The sequence below is a fragment of the Python bivittatus genome, unplaced genomic scaffold (assembly GCF_059951505.1).
Source record: "Python bivittatus isolate LINGU-HERP-01145 unplaced genomic scaffold, Pbiv_v1 ctg000060_np1212, whole genome shotgun sequence".
Classification (NCBI taxonomy): Eukaryota; Metazoa; Chordata; class Lepidosauria; order Squamata; family Pythonidae; genus Python; species Python bivittatus.
In genome coordinates this window covers 911577-929956 of record NW_028277044.1, presented here as the reverse complement: position 1 = coordinate 929956, position 18380 = coordinate 911577, and the positions used below count along the sequence as shown (strand labels likewise).

The 18380-nt window shown below is 41.7% G+C and overlaps 1 protein-coding gene across 5 annotated transcripts in view; it reads right to left on the bottom strand.

Moving 5' to 3' along the window:
* The window catches only part of ABCC4 (ATP binding cassette subfamily C member 4 (PEL blood group)), a 199117-nt gene that overhangs the window by 148494 nt on the left and 32243 nt on the right, over positions 1-18380 (bottom strand). For 4 of the 5 annotated variants that reach the window (XM_088136451.1, XM_088136452.1, XM_088136453.1 and 1 more), the window contains 4 exons: positions 12828-12917; positions 11015-11178; positions 6291-6416; positions 4106-4355 (listed from right to left, as the gene is read on the bottom strand). In XM_088136451.1, the coding sequence (XP_087992577.1) occupies positions 4106-4355; positions 6291-6416; positions 11015-11178; positions 12828-12917 (630 nt within the window). Of the gene's footprint in view, positions 1-4105; positions 4356-6290; positions 6417-11014; positions 11179-11457; positions 12798-12827; positions 12918-18380 lie in introns of those variants that run through there. The other variant, XM_088136455.1, reaches the window with a different exon arrangement.

Genomic DNA, 18380 nt, shown 5'->3' with positions numbered 1-18380 from the left:
TCCTGGTCACGGCTGCCACCTGCTCTTCGAGCAGGAGTCGTGAGTCCAGGAGGACCCCCAAATTATGCACTGGGTCTGTCTGGGGCAGTGCTACCCCATCCAGAACCAATGATAATGTCCCGGATACAGGGAAGCCATTAACCCACAGCCACTCTGTTTTGCCAGGGTTCAGCTGGAGCCTGTTGTTCCCCATCCAGACCCTCACAGCCTCCAGGCACCGCGAGAGGGCGGACACGGCATCACTTACCACACCAGGGATGGAGATGTATAGTTGAGTATTGTCAGCATAATTATGATACCTCATCCCATGGTGACAGATGATCTCACCCAGTGGCTTCATATAGATGTTGAAAAGGAGCGGAGAGAGAACCGAACCCTGTGGCACCCCACAAAGGAGGGGCCGAGGATGGGACCTCTCGCTCCCTATCACCACTGATTGGGATCGGCCCCGGAGAAAGGAGGTGAACCAGCACAAAACTGTGCCGCCCACCCCCATATCCCTGAGCCGTCCCAATAGGATACCGTGGTCGATGGTATCAAACGCCGCTGAGAGATCAAGGAAAGCAAGGATGGTCGCACTACCACCATCCTGCTCCCGCCAGAGATCATCCATAAGTGCGACCAATGCCGTTTCCGTTCCATAGCCGGGCCTGAAACCTGACTGATAAGGGTCCAAATAATCCGTTTCCTCCAGGACCCTTTGGAGCTGCAAAGCCACCACTTTCTCAACCACCTTCCCCAAGAAGGGGAGGTGGGAGACTGGATGAAAGTTGTCCAGTACAGTAGGATCCAGGGAGGGCTTCTTGAGGAGGGGGTGCACCAATGCCTCTTTAAAGGGCGCTGGAAACTCTCCCTCCTGCAAGAATGCCTTAACCATCGCCTGGATCCAACCACGTCACCTCCCAAGCTGCTTTCACCAGCCAGGAGGGGCATGGGTCCAGATGACACGTTGTGGCCCTCACAGTCCGGAGGATCCTGTCCACTTCCTCAAGAACAACAGGATCAAACCGTTCCCAGCTAACTAGGCAAGAACGATCCCCTGGTATCTCCCCAGACCCTGCACCACGCTCAGAGTCCAACTTGGAATGAATCCAAGTGATTTTATCCTGCAGGTGCTCTGCAAATTCCTCCATGCAGCCCTGCAAATGAACCACCACATCCCCCTTACCAAGGAGGGACCTGGTGATCCCAAACAGGACCGCCGGGCGGCACTCTGCAGATGCAATAAGGGCGGAGAAGTATTGGCGCTTCACCGCCTTATCGCCACAATGTAGGCCTTAATAGCAGCTCTAACATGTGTTCGGTCGGATTCAGTCCGTGTCTTCCTCCAGCGGTACTCTAGACGTCTCTTAACCCTCTTCAGCACCCTCAACTCCTCCGTAAACCACGGGGAGTGTCGGGGCCGGCGTGGCAAGAGAGGTCGCAAAGGCGCGATCCTGTCCAAGGCCCCAGCTGCTTCTCTATTCCAGGCAGCAGCCAGGGCCTCCACTGGACCGTGCAGGAGGTCCACAGGAATATCCCCCAGCTCCCTCTGAAACCCTGACGGATCCATCAGGCGCCGGGGGTGGACCAATCGCATGGGTCCTGCCTCCCTGCGGAGGGGGATGGAATAGGAGAAACTCAGGGTCACCAGGGCGTGATCTGACCATGACAGCGGGGAAAGCTGTACATCTCCCCTCAGATCATTTTGCCATTGCTCAGACAAGAAAACTAAATCCGGCATGTGGCCACTATCTCGGGTTGGGTCCCGCACAATTTGAGACAGGCCCATGGCTGCCATGGTAGCCATGAACTCCCGAGCTGCCTCAGAGGACCGTCCCAGGGATGGCAGGTTGAAGTCCCCCAGAACCATAAGCCTGGGGAACTCCACCGCCAGCCCCAAGACGGCCTCCAGCAGCTCAGGCAGGGAGGCTGCCACGCGGCAGGGAGGCTGCTACAGTAGTAGCACTCCCAACTGTTCACGGGCGCCCAACCTAAGAAACAGTGTCTCACAGCCAGAAACTTGTGGAGCAATGCCCCTGAAGGCCACTAGAGACTCTCGGATGACAACAGCTACCCCTCCTCCCCTGCCCTGGTATCTTGGCTGGTGCCACACCGTAAACCCAGCTGGGCACATTTCCGAGAAGGGCACCCCCCCTCAGGCCCCAGCCAGGTCTCGGTGATACATGCCAGGTCTCCCCCTCCTCAGTGATCAAGTCACCTATGATGGGGGCCTTGTTTTTAACTGACCTGGCATTAAGCAGCAGCAGCCGGAGGCCAGGGCCCCTATGAACCTGCTGGCCAGGACCTGGGAGTGAGCAAGGAGGGCCGGAACACGCCATCGGCAACACACACCAGGGGCGTCTTCCCCGAAGATGGCCCGCCCCCCTGCTCCCGCCATAACGTCCCCTGCCCATCACCACCTCAATAACGTGCCCCCCCATCATCCCCGGGGGTGCCAGGCCCAAATTTATTCGCAAAGTTGTGGCCATTGCAGTGTCCCTGTAGTCACATGATTGTGATTTCTGACGCCCCCCGCCAGCTTCCCACAAGCAAAGTCAATGGGGTACCCGGCAGGAGTTGGAAGTCGCTCCCACTCCCACTGCTTTTTTGCCCACCTGTGGTCATTCTGTTTATCTGTTTAGGTAAATAAATATTGACTTATTATTGAAGTTCATTTGCCTCTACAATTATTTTTCTATTTATGATATATACTCTTCTTAGAACATCATGGGACTGTCCAGCATTGGGGTAAAAAAAATATGGTCAGCCTCAAATTTAATGTTTATTCTGGTCACATCAGACTGCATTACCTTTCTCTCAAAGGATGACCCAACAACTCACAGGGTTGTCTAGTGTTTAATAATTTTCTGACCAAGCTCAATGTTTCTTTTTGAAATAAATCTGGACTGATCTAGATTTATAATTTATAATTAAGACAGTTAGCTAATGGTTTATAATTTATAGTCTCCATTAAGTAATGAAATAGATATATAAGAAGCAACCTCTTGTGAGTTTTGTCTGGCTTGAGAATTAGTGTAATCTTAGAACTTTACTTGGATATAACTGCAGCAAGAAGTTGTTCTCCTTGCTACAAGCGATTATGCATTGATCAAAAGTCTAGAATTAAAATATCTTTATATCTTTTACAGAATTCTCCAGAAAATCCATCTTTCATTTTTTAAACTTTCAAAAACTTTATTTCTGAATGGCTAAAACTAGTATCTAAAAATTGGGTATAATTTGTTGATAGTTTTGGCTATTTCAGTTTAGCTAAATGATTATAAGCCTCAGTAATATGGGATGTTCAATGTACACAATTTTTATTAATGTATTTTCTTCAATGTATATATTTTTATAACTTCAGCATTAATATTGCCTCTATCAGTAATAATTTGGCCTTTAAAATTATGTGTTGATGTAATATCTTTCTCTTGCTTTTTTAGTCTCTGCTAACAAATTCATACTTTTTTGCTTTAAAGATATTTTATTAGTTTCTAAATGTCTGATTCTTTTCCATTTTAATTTTATGTACGTATGTAAGTATGTGTGTATACACACACACACACATACTAATCATGTCAACATCTTAGCAAATCTCCAAAGCTTTCTTAAAATGGCTGGGCCAAGACATTTGTTCCTAGATTCCATTACAGCTCCAAGCACTGGGACTGAAGGAGACACTGGCAATAGGATCTATTTGCTTTTTATTGATCAAGGGTGACAAAAAAAAAAAAAAAACAAGTCTTGCACTGAATTCTGTATTTCCAAAGCTTTTTTCTGTAAAAATATTTTCCATTATTTCAAATTACCTGGTAAAGCTATATCTCTATGCCCATCTCTAATTCATAATCATTCCCATTATGTTGAAAATCATTTGTTTATTCAATTAAACATCCTTAATCAATAAAAAGCACCATAAATTCAACTTCTAAGCAGTTAATCAATTGTAACAATTAAGAATTACCCTTAGGGAACTACATAAGGCAAATATTTATGCATATTGTTTCTCTAGCTATAAAAGAAGCAGGGTTGCCTGGAAGAAAGAGTATGAGCTACCAAACTGTTAATTATTTCTAATGCTGCAACTAAATTCAGAGCACTGAATGTCCCCTTTTGATAATACCTTGATTCGTCTGACGCTGACCAGTGCTTCAGATACTTTTTCAACAGCCGCCGGGAAGAACAGGGTGACCGTCAGCCTCACTGCACCATACAGAGAGACAGCGACAAACACCCGACTTGCTGAAATTAGATTGCCCAGCAACACATAGGTCATGAATGTCATAAACACTGTAATTTTGCTGGCAACAAAGAAGGATGCCAAGTTCAATCCTCGAAGGTAAGAACTCTTAAGAACCACTGAAATCTCCTTTCTGAAATTAAATTTTAATAATTTTGATAAATAAATACATAAATGAAGTATCTTACATATTACAAGTATTTTTATGCCACTTCAATCAAGCACATCTAAAGGGCTTAGAAAAGCTAAATAACAATAATATCCACAATATATAAAAAACCCAATTCAACATCAGCAATAACATCAAAACAATAATAGCACCCACGTTCACCCCATCACTGACTCCACAATGCCCTTATTCAGCCAGGTCATTTCAAGCTTTATGAATGTTCAAAGTGACAACATAGCGCTAGAACTGACAAGATCAGGTTCAACTCAATCTCAGTATGGAAGCACTATGACTTCCCATTTGGATTAATCCAACACGTTCTACATGGGGCTGCCCTTGAAGACCACTCACATGTTACAACTGGTCCAGAATGCAGCAGCATGCACAGTGTTGGGCACCTCTAAGTTTATCCACATTACACCCCTGTTGTGCTAGCTGCACTGGCTTCCAGTTTCTTTCTGGGTACAATTCAAGGTGCTGGTTATCATCTTTAAAGCCCTACACAGCATAGCCCAGGTTACTCAGGACTGCCTCTTCCTGAGACTATCTGCCTGTCCCACTAGATTGGACAGGATGGGCACACTCCAGGTCCCTTCCCTGAGATATGCTATCTAGTTGGACCTAAGAAGCATGTCTTTTCCACAGCTGCCCCTCCTTATTGAATACACTCCCCTTAGCAATCCAGCAGGCCCCCACCCCCTTAGCCTTCAGGAAGGCCATTAAAACCCTTGCTCTTTATCCAGGCACTGGGATAGAGTGGTGGAGCCTGTGGGTGGTTGTTGGGGCACCCTGGGAGGTTGATTGAGGCACCAGGTTTTTAGTTTTTTTGGATATGATTTTTATGGTTTTATTGTTGTGAGCTGCCCACAGCTGTTTCAAGATGGGCGGCCAAACAAATCTTTTAAATAAATAAATAAATGACTTAGGGCAGGTCACCCTCTTTTAGCCCAACCTACCTCACAGAAAATTAGAGAAGGGAATGCTATATTTACCTGTGAGCTCCAAGAACAGGGAATCCCAAACCAGAGGGTGTGACTCCCTCAGGGGCATGAACGAATTCCAAACAGGATGCAAGGAAATATATTTTTAAAACAATCATCAGCATTAAAATCAGTAATTTTCAGATGAGACTGGGAAGATTGGTGGGGGTAGACAGGCTGATGGAAGGGAGAGAAGCCCTGCAAACATCTGCAGATACGTGGTGGAAAAATTCACAGGTGTGTGCAGGAAGATCAGGGCCAGATGGGCTGATGGGAAGATTAGAAGCAAATAGCTGGGAAGATGAAGGTCCAATGTATACTTTTACTGATGCAGAAAACTGCAGATGAATTTCATGCACATTTGGATGAGGAGACACGGGGGTTTCTAAAATATCAGAAAGGGGGCATGCCAAAAGCCTAGGGATCCCTGTCTTAGGGGAAAGGTGGGATTAAATGTTAATTTTTTTGGAATGTATTTTCAGGTTTTCAGGGAATTAGACATGGAAGGAACACAGTATTTTATTTTATATATTTTAGATTTTGAAAAATGGTGATAAATTTCAGTTCATTGCTATGACAAATCATAAACTTTACTTCTTACAGGAAGAGATATTATATTGTATGACCAAGGAATTAGACATGGAAGGAACACAGTATTTTATTTTATATATTTTAGATTTTGAAAAATGGTGATATATTTCAGTTCATTGCTATGACAAATCATAAACTTTACTTCTTACAGGAAGAGATATTATATTGTATGACCAAGGAGAAAACAGGTTTTCCTTACCCCCAAAACATTCTCAGATTCTTTTGCTGTGACTCAAAAAAAAATCCTCCATTTCTAAATACCACCGTCTAGTTTAATAACAAGTAAAGAATAACATAGGTATAGAATTTCAGTGGGATACAAAATCACCTTCTCATGTTGTTCACAAGATCAGCAAACGACTTTTCCCAAGCATACATCTTTATTATCCGCATTCCAGTTATGACCTCATTCATGGTCCTGATCCTTGCATCTGTGAAAGCTGCAGTCCTGCTCCTGAAATATTAATGGGAAGCTATAAACTTTGAAAAACTCTAATTCTAAGATATATTGGCCCACTAATGGTTATTATTCAGATGGTTTCTATTTACCTAACGTAAGAAATTCGGTGCTGCATTCAATAATAAAAAATATTCTCCCCCCAAAAATAAAAGTTAAGGAATACACAATCAGATATAATGATCTAGTGAACAAACTGAAAACATATATGTGAATGAACTTAAGATACTTATGAAAAAGCTTATCTAGGTTTAGTGGATTCTTTCACCTAGCATTAATGGCCATACTACTTTAAAGAAATGAAGATATAGGCAAGCAAGCATTGGGACTGGCATGGTCAGACATCTACAGGAATACAGTATACAGGTGAAACTCGAAAAATTAGAATATCGAGCAAATGTTCATTTATGTCAGTAAGGCAGCTCAAAAGGTGAAACCAATATATGAGATAGACGCATTACATGCAAAGCGAGATATGTCAAGCCTTACTTTGGTATAATTGTGATGATTATGGCGTACAGCTTATGAAAACCCCAAATTCACAATCTCAGAAAATTAGAATAGTGTGAAAAGGTTCAATATTCTAGGCTCAAAGTGTCCCACTCTAATCAGCTAATGAATCCATAACACCTGCAAAGGGTTCCTGAGCCTTTAAATGGTCTCTCAGGCTGGTTCAGTAGGAATCACAAGCATGGGAAAGACTGCTGACCTGACAGTTGTGCAGAAAACCATCATTGACACCCTCCATAAGGAGGGAAAGCCCCAAAAGGTAATTGCAAAAGAAGTTGGATGTTCCCAAAGTGCTGTATCCAAGCACATCAATAGAAGGTTATGTGGAAGGGAAAAGTGTGGTAGAAAAAGGTGCACAAGAGGAGGGATGACCGCAGCCTGGAGAGGATTGTCAGGAAAAGGCCATTCAAAAGTGTTGGGGACTTTCACAAGGAGTGGACTGAGGCTGGCGTTAGTGCATCAAGAGCCACCACACATAGATGGATCCTGGACATGGGCTTCAAATGTCGTATTCCTCTTGTCAAGCCGCTCCTGAACAACAAACAACGTCAGAAGCGTCTTACCTGGGCTACAGAAAAAAAGAACTGGTCTGTTGCCCAGTGGTCCAAAGTCTTCTTTTCTGGTGAGAGCAACTTTTGCATCTCATTTGGGAACCAAGGACCCAGAGTCTGGAGGAAGAATGGAGAGGCACACAATGCACAATGCTTGAAGTCCAGTGTGAAGTTTCCACAGTCTGTGTTGATTTGGGGAGCCATGTCATCTGCTGGTGTTGGTCCACTGTGCTTCATTAAGTCCAGGGTCAACGCAGCCGTCTACCAGGAGATTTTGGAGCACTTCATGCTTCCTTCCGCAGACGAGCTTTATGGGGATGCTGACTTCATTTTCCAGCAGGACTTGGCACCTGCCCACACTGCCAAAAGTACCAAAACCTGATTCAATGACCATGGGATTACTGTGCTTTATTGGCCAGCAAACTCGCCTGACCTGAACCCCATAGAGAATCTATGGGGCATTGCCAAGAGAAAGATGAGGGACATGAGACCGAACAATGCAGCGGAGCTGAAGGCCGCTATTGAAGCATCCTGGTCTTCTATAACACCTCAGCAGTGCCACAGGCTGATAGCATCCATGCCACGCCGCATTGCGGCAGTCATTGCTGCAAAAGGGGCCCAAACCAAGTACTGAGTACATATGCATGCTTATACTTTGCAGAGGTCCGATATTGTTCTATTTCCAATCCTTGTGTTATTGATGTCATGTAATATTCTAATTTTCTGAGATTGTGAATTTGGGGTTTTCATAAGCTGTGCGCCATAATCATCACAATTATACCAAAGTAAGGCTTGACATATCTCGCTTTGCATGTAAGGTGTCTATCTCATATATTGGTTTCACCTTCTGAGTTGCCTTACTGTCATAAATGAACATTTGCACGATATTCTAATTTTTCAAGTTTCACCTGTATATCCTACTAGAAGGCATATAGATGTAAAATAAGTAGAAATAAAGAGAATCTATTGCCTGCTCATCAGCTCTCCTCTCACACTGCAGCCATAAGAAGGTGAGCAAGTAAGTAACAATGATGGCCACTTGCTCCCATCTATCCTCCTTCGAGTTAATGAGAGAGTAATAATAGCAACAAGGAACCACAGCCAAGAAGGACTGCAGTAACAAGCAGAAAGTATTAGAGGAGATAGAATTTGGAATATATGGGATTAAAAGTCCCTATATGGAGTTAAAAGTAGAGTATACCCTCAAGAATGCCTTTAGAACAGAGTCCATACTTATGTTTTACCTCTTGGTGACTAACAACAGCAAAGCAATCAACTAACTGCAGTCTAGAAGGTCATGGAATATTGAGAAATGTCCTTTAACAGATAAACAGAAGGCCAGGTTTAATATTTCACAGTGCTGGAATTTTCTCCTCATGGATATTTGCCACAGGTCAGCCTTAATCCAAAATATTTTTATGCAGGCACCTAGCTGAACATGTGAGTGAAGATATATTGATTTGTCTTGTTTTGCTTTTTTTTGTATTTGTTTTTTTACTACTTACTGTGATTATTGATGAGGGAGATTACTGTAAGATAGTAGAGAGTACAAATTTGAAAAAGACTTATCTTCCATTATAAGATACTAGGATTATTTGGAGGATAACATCAATAAGACAGCAAACATACTGTCCTAAACAATTTTACAAAACGCTGGAAATAGTAATAAAATTATCTAATGCAATAACAATCATAACAATTTGAAACTATTAAAATGAAAACATGTTATACATTTTAAAATCATATAATTAAATGAAATAGCACATTAGCTATTATAAAGGAAATTCACTAAAATGATGGGTATTCATCTGTTGCACTGTATAATCTGTAATTGTTTGTACTTTAAAAACATGGAGAAAATCTCCACTTTCTGAAAACATCCTTGTTTTGCAACAGTACTGAAACATTCCACAGCTCAGCTGATCAGAGAGTCTGACAGAAACTCAATCCTGAAATACTTCAAGAAGTAGCGGTTGGTCCAAGGACTACATTCGTAATCTGAAGATTTGCAATTATGGAACAAGCAAGTAAGGGGGAAAAAAATACAAAGTGGCACAGAAAAAGCTGAGATCACATTTTGTAGAAGAAAATTAAGGGGATAATTTTTATCTTCAGATCAAATCCATTTCCACTTATCATCACTCTCTTCTCCAAGTTCTAAGATCCTCTCATTTCTACATGTTATTCTTCATGTTCAAGGTTCTACATCTCATCATATCTACCATTTTTATGCCACAAGGCCTTTTACTAGAGTCTGGCTGAAGCCATCTATTAAACCTTTAATATCTCTAGAAAACAATCTCGGGTCTAGAGAAAACACACATCCTCACCCAGGCTTGAACATACAATCATGTTCAGGAACAGCACTGAAAGACAAAATAGCACTGACTGGTCCTCAGTGGAAAGGGATCTCTTAAATTAGGGACTAGTAGTCATCCAGATTTTTGCAGCCCAGATCTGGTAGTTCTACTCAATGAAACATGCACTTTTAAGACTTCCTATTAATTCCTCTTCACTTAAAGCAAGGGTTCTCAAACCATAGATCAAATTCATCACCCCCTTGTGCCAGAATACCTTTGCCTCTTTCTCATCTATCTATTAGCCCACCACACCTACTAATATTCCTGCATCACCTAGTTCATCCACTCTGCTCTGCTTCCAGCTTCCCAGACCCATCAGACCTGAAGAAGCGGGAAATGCAGGGGGACAAGGCCAGGCCAGTATCGCTCAGGGTCTTCTTGGTCTCCACAGCTGTTGGAGAGAATGGCTGCCTGGGGAAATGGAGCAGATTAAAGAAGAAGCAGCTGTCTCTCTCAGCAAATCCAACCAACTGAAAGGACCTGGGGGTCCCTGTAGCAGTCACTGGTATGCCTGCCCCTCTTAAACAATCCCTACCTGCCAGCTAGGAGGAAGAGGCAGAACTGAGGCCTGAACAGAACTGCCTGCACCATGGAGGGCTCTACACCCAAGGTTCGACAGGCACTCAGCTTGGCTTTCGTGCTGCTCTGAAGCTGCTGGTGCAGGTCTGCCTGCATGGGACTGCCAGAAGTTGTCCTGCCCAAAGCTTCTGGGCACAGGAGGGAACCACAAAGCCACTCCAGAAACAGGAAGAGGATCCCTCACCTAAAGGACAGGTTTTCCCACCTGCATGTGCCTTGTGTTCTTTATGCCAGGCTGTCCAAACCCAGATGTTTAAAAAGAAAACATTAATAAAATATAATCATACTGTACAAGCCATGAATTCTGCTCCTTTCTATTCTCTCTTTTTCAACTTTTATAATAACTTTTTTTATTCTGCTTAGTAATTTGCTTTGTTGGAAGAAAAGCATATATTGGGTCTTTTGTGTGTTTTTGAAAATATAACAAAAATGGAAGGAAAAGAAAATGTCAATTCATTTGGTGCCAGATTTAGCACCCACCTATTTCTGAACCTTTATTTTCAAAGCATATACCTTAAAAAACACAAATTAGAATAACTATCCATGCTGAGTTTTTTTAATCATTCTGAAGGAACAAGACCCCAATCGCTCTTACCTCAGAGATGAGAAGAGCCTGCCAATGCAGGTTTGCAAGGGAAGAAGAATAATGAGGACCGCCATTCCTGCAAGGCAGGACGGGCCAATCTCAAGCCACAGAAGGACAGTTACAGCTATCGCCTGAAGGGGTCCAGCCCATAAGAAATGCAAGAAAATAGTCACCTAGGCAAAAGAGAAACATACATGATTCACAAAATAAACTGAAAGCAGAACAATCACAACAGCTACCAATCCAGTCAACATATTTCAGGTGTGTGGGGACAGTCCTGTGGGACCCAGAAATAATGTATATCTAGATATGTTGGGTTATATAAAACAAGTCACTGTTCTGCCCTAAGTGCCTTGTGTTATTCTGCATGTCACTCTAGCTGTCCTGGAATCACTGCTAAGATGGATCTTCAGGCCTCAGCAACTGCCTCCCCCAGCTGAGATAGAACTTACATTTACCATCTCTGACCATCTCCTCATCTGACCATCTCCTCATCTGAAGCCACCAGCAGCTGCACAGAGAAGTTCTGCATCTGAATTCACACCACATGTGAGTCAAACACCTCCTATATGTTTTCTATGTAACAATGTAAAACTTACCGTGGACATTTAAGGAAACCTTGGTATGGCACAAGTTTAATGCTGTCTGGTTTGTGAAAGTTTGTTTGTTTGTTTGTTTGTTTGTTAAGTTTTTCAACCGCCCATCTCCCCCCAATGGGGGAACTCTGGGCGATTCACAACAAACATTAAAAACATAAAATATATAAATACATAAAACCTTAATTAAAAACATTACTAAAAAGGAGAAAGAGAGTCCAAGAGGATGAAAAAATCTGAGGCTGAAGGCAGAAGGCCTCTATGGGGCTACCCATCCCCACGCTTGAAGTATTCCCTCCCCACTCCAGGTGGCAGAACCAGGTCTTCAAAGCCTTACAGAAGGCCAGGAGGGTGGGGACTGATCGCACCTCCGGGGGCAGAATGTTCCAAAGAGCAGGAGCTACCACAGAGAAGGCCCACCTTCTGGACCCCGCCAGTCGAAGTTCTTTCACCGAGGGGGTCTGAAGCATGCCCTCTCTGTGTGATCGGGTGGGACGGGTTGAAGTCATAGGGGAGAGGCGGTCCCTTAGATAACCTAAAGAAAGTTGTAACCCATATCCCATGAGATCAAGATACTCACTTCTAATTTGTATGAAATCATACACAGGTTGGACTAAGCCAAACGAGTTGGCCCAAGGCAAAATAATGAACTTTGCACCAAGCTGATCTTGACTGATCTCAAAAAACTAAGCACAGTCACACTGGTTACTACTTCCTTGGTTACCAAAACTACAGTGCAGACTGGGATGTTTAAAAACTACTCCAAAAGAAGGGAATGGCAAATCAGTTTTGTAACATTGCTAAGAAATCTTACATGGATATATCTGTTAAATTATGAGGAGTCAAGCTCAATTTGAAGGAGATTTATTGTTCTGCCACTGTAGTATTCCTGAATGAATCATAGGTACGCATGATAGTTTTAAAAAGCCAACATATTTTAACCTTCCGTGTGCCCCCCAAAGAAAGAGAGAAAGAGAACAAAGTCCTCTTTAAGACCACAGCCTGTAAGTTATTCTTCTTATCACAATTCTCAATTCTAAAAAGACACCTACTTAGAAATCATTATAAAGCCTTTAAAAAACATTTTTATCCATTGCATAGACACACAAGGAAATCCAGGAACTTTCCATTCATTCTGTCTTGCAATGAATAAAAAGTAAAGGCCTTTATCTAAGACCACTCAAGCTAAACCATTCCATAAACTATGTCTCCCAAACAGGGCTTACCTGATCAAATTTATTTACATCATTTGATAAAAGATTTACAATTTGACCTGTTGTAGTTTTTGACATGGCTGCATTGCTCAGACGAAGTGCCTAAAATCAGAAACAAACTTATTTAAACATCACATTCATACATTGAACAGTATTTAGTCACAGCATTTTCCCAACTTAGGCAAGTTTCACCTTTCTAAATTCTTCCTTTCTTAAACATACATATACTACTTGTAAAATCTTCCAAGATGTAATAATCACTTTGTGTGAACAGTGTATGATGAAACAGACTCCAAAAATCAGTTGTTTGAGGATCAAAAACCAAGGTTCAAGTCTAAGTACAAGATAGCTGAGAAAGAAGACCATGACATGTCACACTGAGTTACCATACGTGAACTTGCCATTTTGATCCATAAATCATGGTTTATGGCTTAGACTGTTGTGTGAATCCAGCCAACTATGGCTTACTCAATTTGGTTTGTATCGCATATGATCCCAGCCTCTCCACAGCTAGCAGTGACTGTATTACTTTTTCCTCTTTAGAAACATACAGAAACCAGGAAAGCTCATATAACAAATTGCTATTTTTAAGCACTGGCCTGAAATGTCCTCTGCCTCCTGCATGAGACGTTGATTAATGTACAATGGTTGTGAAGATACCTCATGTAGAAGTAATCAAATAATCAAGATTCCTAATTCTATGCAATCTACTCTCTCTTCACATATTCTGAAATATTTGCAGATGGGTTGAAAGGTCTTACCTTGAGGTTATTAAACCTATAAACCTAAAACTATATTATTGGAGACCAATAGAGGTGAATATGTGTAGCTCAGGGTTGAACTGTGGAGTCCATGGGGTTCTCTGAGCTTGGTTCTTTTCTTGCAAACATTTAATTACCCAGCTAGGTAACATCTTCAGTGCTAAAATGGGATGCAGTTTGCTCTCTATTTATGTGCTGTGGCCTGCTTTGCCAGTACTGGTGGGGGGGGGGGGGTTCTGTTTTGCTCTTCTGGTAGTTCTTTGATTGGCACGTGTTTACTGCTTGATTGTGTGCCTGGTGGTGACCTTTGCTTATCTGGGTGATGATTGCTGGTGAGGCGATCTTCTGATCTTTTGTCTCCTTTGAATAGTATGTAGATGCTGTTAATCTCTATGTGTCTGTTAATTGCTGCCTCGTCTGAATACCAGGCTTCCAAGAACTTCTGAAATATTACTACAGTACATCTATAGATAGATAGATATTGATACAGATGCACACACTCACTGTATTGGCACCACAAAAGTTTGGCAAGGAAAGAATGATGTGGACCCCTCTTCCCCTTTACACATATAAGAAATATCTGTGTAAAAAAGGTATATTTAGCAGCTCAGGCAGCTGTGTATAATTTAGAAAGCTTTGTACTATATTGCAAATCCCTCCATACATGCACTCTGTAGTTAGGAGGGAAGTTTTGTGGGTTGTATCATTGTTTTATTAATCACTCTCACTTTAATATTTGGGCTCCCGAGTTATATGAAGACCAGGTATGTCATCAGACTATTGCCAGGTGCTATCTGGTAGGGACCCTGTATTTCCTAAAACCTACTAAAGTTATGGTCCATGATAAGATCTGCTACCAGTCCATCCCCAGGTGTTATTGTTCATACTTTCTATCACTTCCTAGTATAAAAAGTTGTCAAAAGCCCCAAGATCTTTTGAATCTCAGCATGAACCCAAAGTCTTAGGAGGGTGCTTGCAGCTACTGGCTCCAAGGGCTCCACTGGTTGCCATTCTTGGGGTTCCTGGCAGGCCGAAGAGACGTGGATTTCTTTAACTCTCTTAGTATTTATTCGATAATATTCTTTTTGGGGTTTCACCTTGCTTTGAGTTTACTAGTAATGCATAACTTATTGTGCTGCTGAGAAAGTTGTCACAGCAACTGTTGTAAATAACCAGTTTGCTTTCACAATGCTTGGGGCCTCCTTGCCAGCCTTTCTTGCCCAATGGATTCATACCCAGTGCACATTTTCTGTCAGACATAGGCTTCTACACATAAGCCGAAAACATATTTACCCCAACCCTTCCCTTTTTAGGAAAAGGAAAAGTCTTTGTTCTTTTGGGACGCTTCAGGCAGAACCCAAGAACTTGCTTGGGTTGAATCTGAGCCTGAAGTTTCCAATTCCCAACCAAATTCCTGAAGGATACTGTGATTGACAGTGTCAGAGGCCACTGAGAGATCCAGCAGATCAAGTATAGTTGTTCTCCCACCATCCAAGTCTCAGCACAGATCACCCATCACAGCTACCAATGCTGTCTCCATCCTATGCCTAGGCCTGAAACTAGACTGCCATGGCTTCAGATAATTCATATCCTTCAGAACTTTATGTAATTATGTAGTCATCACACTAATTGCAAATATGAATTATTTTATCCACTAAATACTCAGCTGGATGGTCACAATCTACACTAACCAGATATTCGTGACATGTTGTGTTATCACCTAACAGGGTCAAGGACACTCTAAACAGTCCAGCAGATGAACATTTGGGAGACTCAGTAAGAATAAAAAAGAGAACTCATTACACTGCTTTATCACCACAAGTAAGCTCAAATCTGAGTTCATACTCGTGTCCAGTCCAACTTGTCTTTTTTTTTTTTTTACTAGCATTGCTCCTGATGTCTCTTCACACACTTTATTTCTCACAGCTCCATAGAAAAGCAAGGAACAGTCTCAAATTAGTAGGAAGAGAGAGGTCACTTAGGGGTAATTTGTTCTACTGGATCATTTCCTTGTTCCATTCATTTGCATTTGCTAGCTCTTCGGATCAGAACAGCACTGTAATTTCTCTTTTCCAATGTAGTTTATCTTAATACTTAATGCTAAAGGGAATTTTTCTACAATTTTAATTTTCTTTTTAGTGGCATTTAATTTTGCCTGTATCTTGCAAGATTGATTTACCTCAAGGAAGAAAGGATTAATAAGCCTAGTTCCACACCTCAATGCTTTTTGGTCAAGAGGTGATCCTATGTCAATATATTTCTTTTGCGTTGTTTTTCACTTTTCCCTAGTAACTGCCAGAAAATAACCCAGGGTTTTACTCTCATTCACATGACAGGATTAAGAGGAAGGCACTCCACAGAAGACAGCAGCAATGAAAACTATCAAACCGCTATTCTAAGAGGCAGGGTTAGGGTGCAATGGTCAAGAGGATTTCTGGGAAAGGAAATAGGAGTTCTCCACTCTTCTACCCTATGGAAGCTGCTACAACAAAGCCTACAACATTTTCTCAGGCCCTGAATTATTGACTCTTTTAATGCCAACGGCAGCTATTCTTCGACCCTCTACTGCTGCTCCATCTGCAAGGAGAAGCAACGTTTCTCTTCTGTTCTATCAAAGTATCCTTCAGACTCAGCCCTTCCTATTTTGCTCACGTATACAAGATGCTAGGGTAAGTCCCTCCTATCCTTTTGCAATGCCATACTCTGTAAAACCTCACTGCCACAACTTTTCCTATTCTAAGCATTTGTTCAGAAGCATCATTTTCTGTTCTAAGAAAAAAGGCTACATCAAATATTGAAGCTATCATGAAAGTGTTTTGGGGAAATCTGTTTCAGATAAAGAAAGGAGTCCATTTCTCTCTCTGCGCTTCTCATACAACAATGCTGGCAACGTTTTAAGGACAGAACTCCTGTTTGTGCTTCCCCACGCTATGGTGCATTGTCTGAGAATTACAAGCACAGCAAGATCTTCAAACTGTGGAACAACTTGTACTCACAGTCCTTGCTTTTCACACTAACCATGAGAACCAATTCACGGACACAATTCACTCTTCAGGATCTTGCTGTTTTGAAGATTTAACAGAAATATCACCCAATAGTGATATACTGTAGAAAACCATTTTTCTAGTCTTGACAGAACTTTAACACAGAGATATCATAAATATCCACCAAGCTCAGATGCATTACACCTGCTATCAGAAGCCTTATCCTGTCTTAATATGTGCAAAGCATTTAAGTATATCAGAGGATTAAGTTCCTATCAAATAAGGTGGTAATCGGTGCTGTTTTCCCACAGTGCAATCCCACACCCTTGTCAATAGTGTGTGAACAAACATGTGAAGGCCAATCACAGTACAATAAATGAGTAGAAAATGATTAATTCAAAATATAAATAGTCCACCCCCAAGGTTCCTTCTTTGTCCCACAATGTGATTTCCATGGCTCTACAAGCATGCTTAAAAGGACGTAAAGTAATGCATTTCATTCCCACACACATTTAATGGTGAGTCCCTAAGGATAGACCCATGTCTGTGCAGTAAATTAATTTTGTTTAAACCAAAAATTAAACTTAACATAAAGAGTGGCATAATACCTGGTCACTGTTTCACAGAAAAGTTGTTGCGTACAACAGTTAGCAGGAAGATTACCCCACAGGAGTAACAGTGAACAGATAAACATTTCATCATTCTATCAATAACATACAAATCTTTGGCTTAAGCAAAGAAGAAAAACCTTAAACCTAAAGGTGAACCCTCCTAAATATCCTCTAAATTTCTGATGGAGGTCTCTACATACAGAGAAATGCCTCTAAACCCTCCCTATGGGCTGAAAAACTCTGGAAATCCTACCCATCACCCCCTCCAACCCTCCCTGCAGTTCTCTACTATCAGGAAAAACAATTCAGGAACAGCCTGGCTATTTCTGAACTCAGACTTTAAGGCCAACACACTATGTCAATAGATCATGTTGCTGATAACTGGATATTACTTACAAATCCCTGTGTTCAGGTTATTCAGTTATACTCAACATCCTAAATGTCTAGGTGTTAAGGGCATACAATCCCCCAAGTACCTCATACTATATAGGTTTGTAGTTATATTTTTGTGAATCAAATTATCACTGCTTGCTTCTTTAAGTCAACACCACCATCACCGCCCCCAGTTCCCATCTTCCAAAGTCATGGGTTGTGCAAATCAGGAATTATTGGACTTGCAGTCCAATAAATCTGGAGGTAAGGTGACAGAAGGCCAGAGGCTAGGTCATGATTTGGTATCTCCTCTCTGGAGATCTGTTAAGATGCAACTGCTAGAGAGTTTACTGCCTCCAGTACAAAGATAAGCATGTATTATATATATATAAGTTATATATATTTTAAATAAACAAAAATATTACAAAACTCCATAGGTTCCAATGGCCACCTTCCAGAGAAAACATGGAAATAAGCATTGTTTTCTTCAACTTCTCACTGATAAGAGAAGTAAGGGAAATGTAACAAGATATCAGCAATGCATATATCACCAAGAGAATGGAATTTCAACTAGTTCTATTACTGTTTTAATATAAACTAGGGTAGTCCAATGCCTAATACTTTGTCACCCTAAAATTATGGGTGATCAGCATAGGGAAAATATGCTGATCAGTTGAGGTTTTGCAAATACAGTGAAACTTCAATTTCAACAAACCAGTTGGGGGAAGGGTATCCATTATTCCTGACTACCTATTAAATCAGATTTAATTATGTCCTCTGCAGCAACATTATGCAAATGATGCAAATTATATCATCTGCATCATTATATCATAAAGA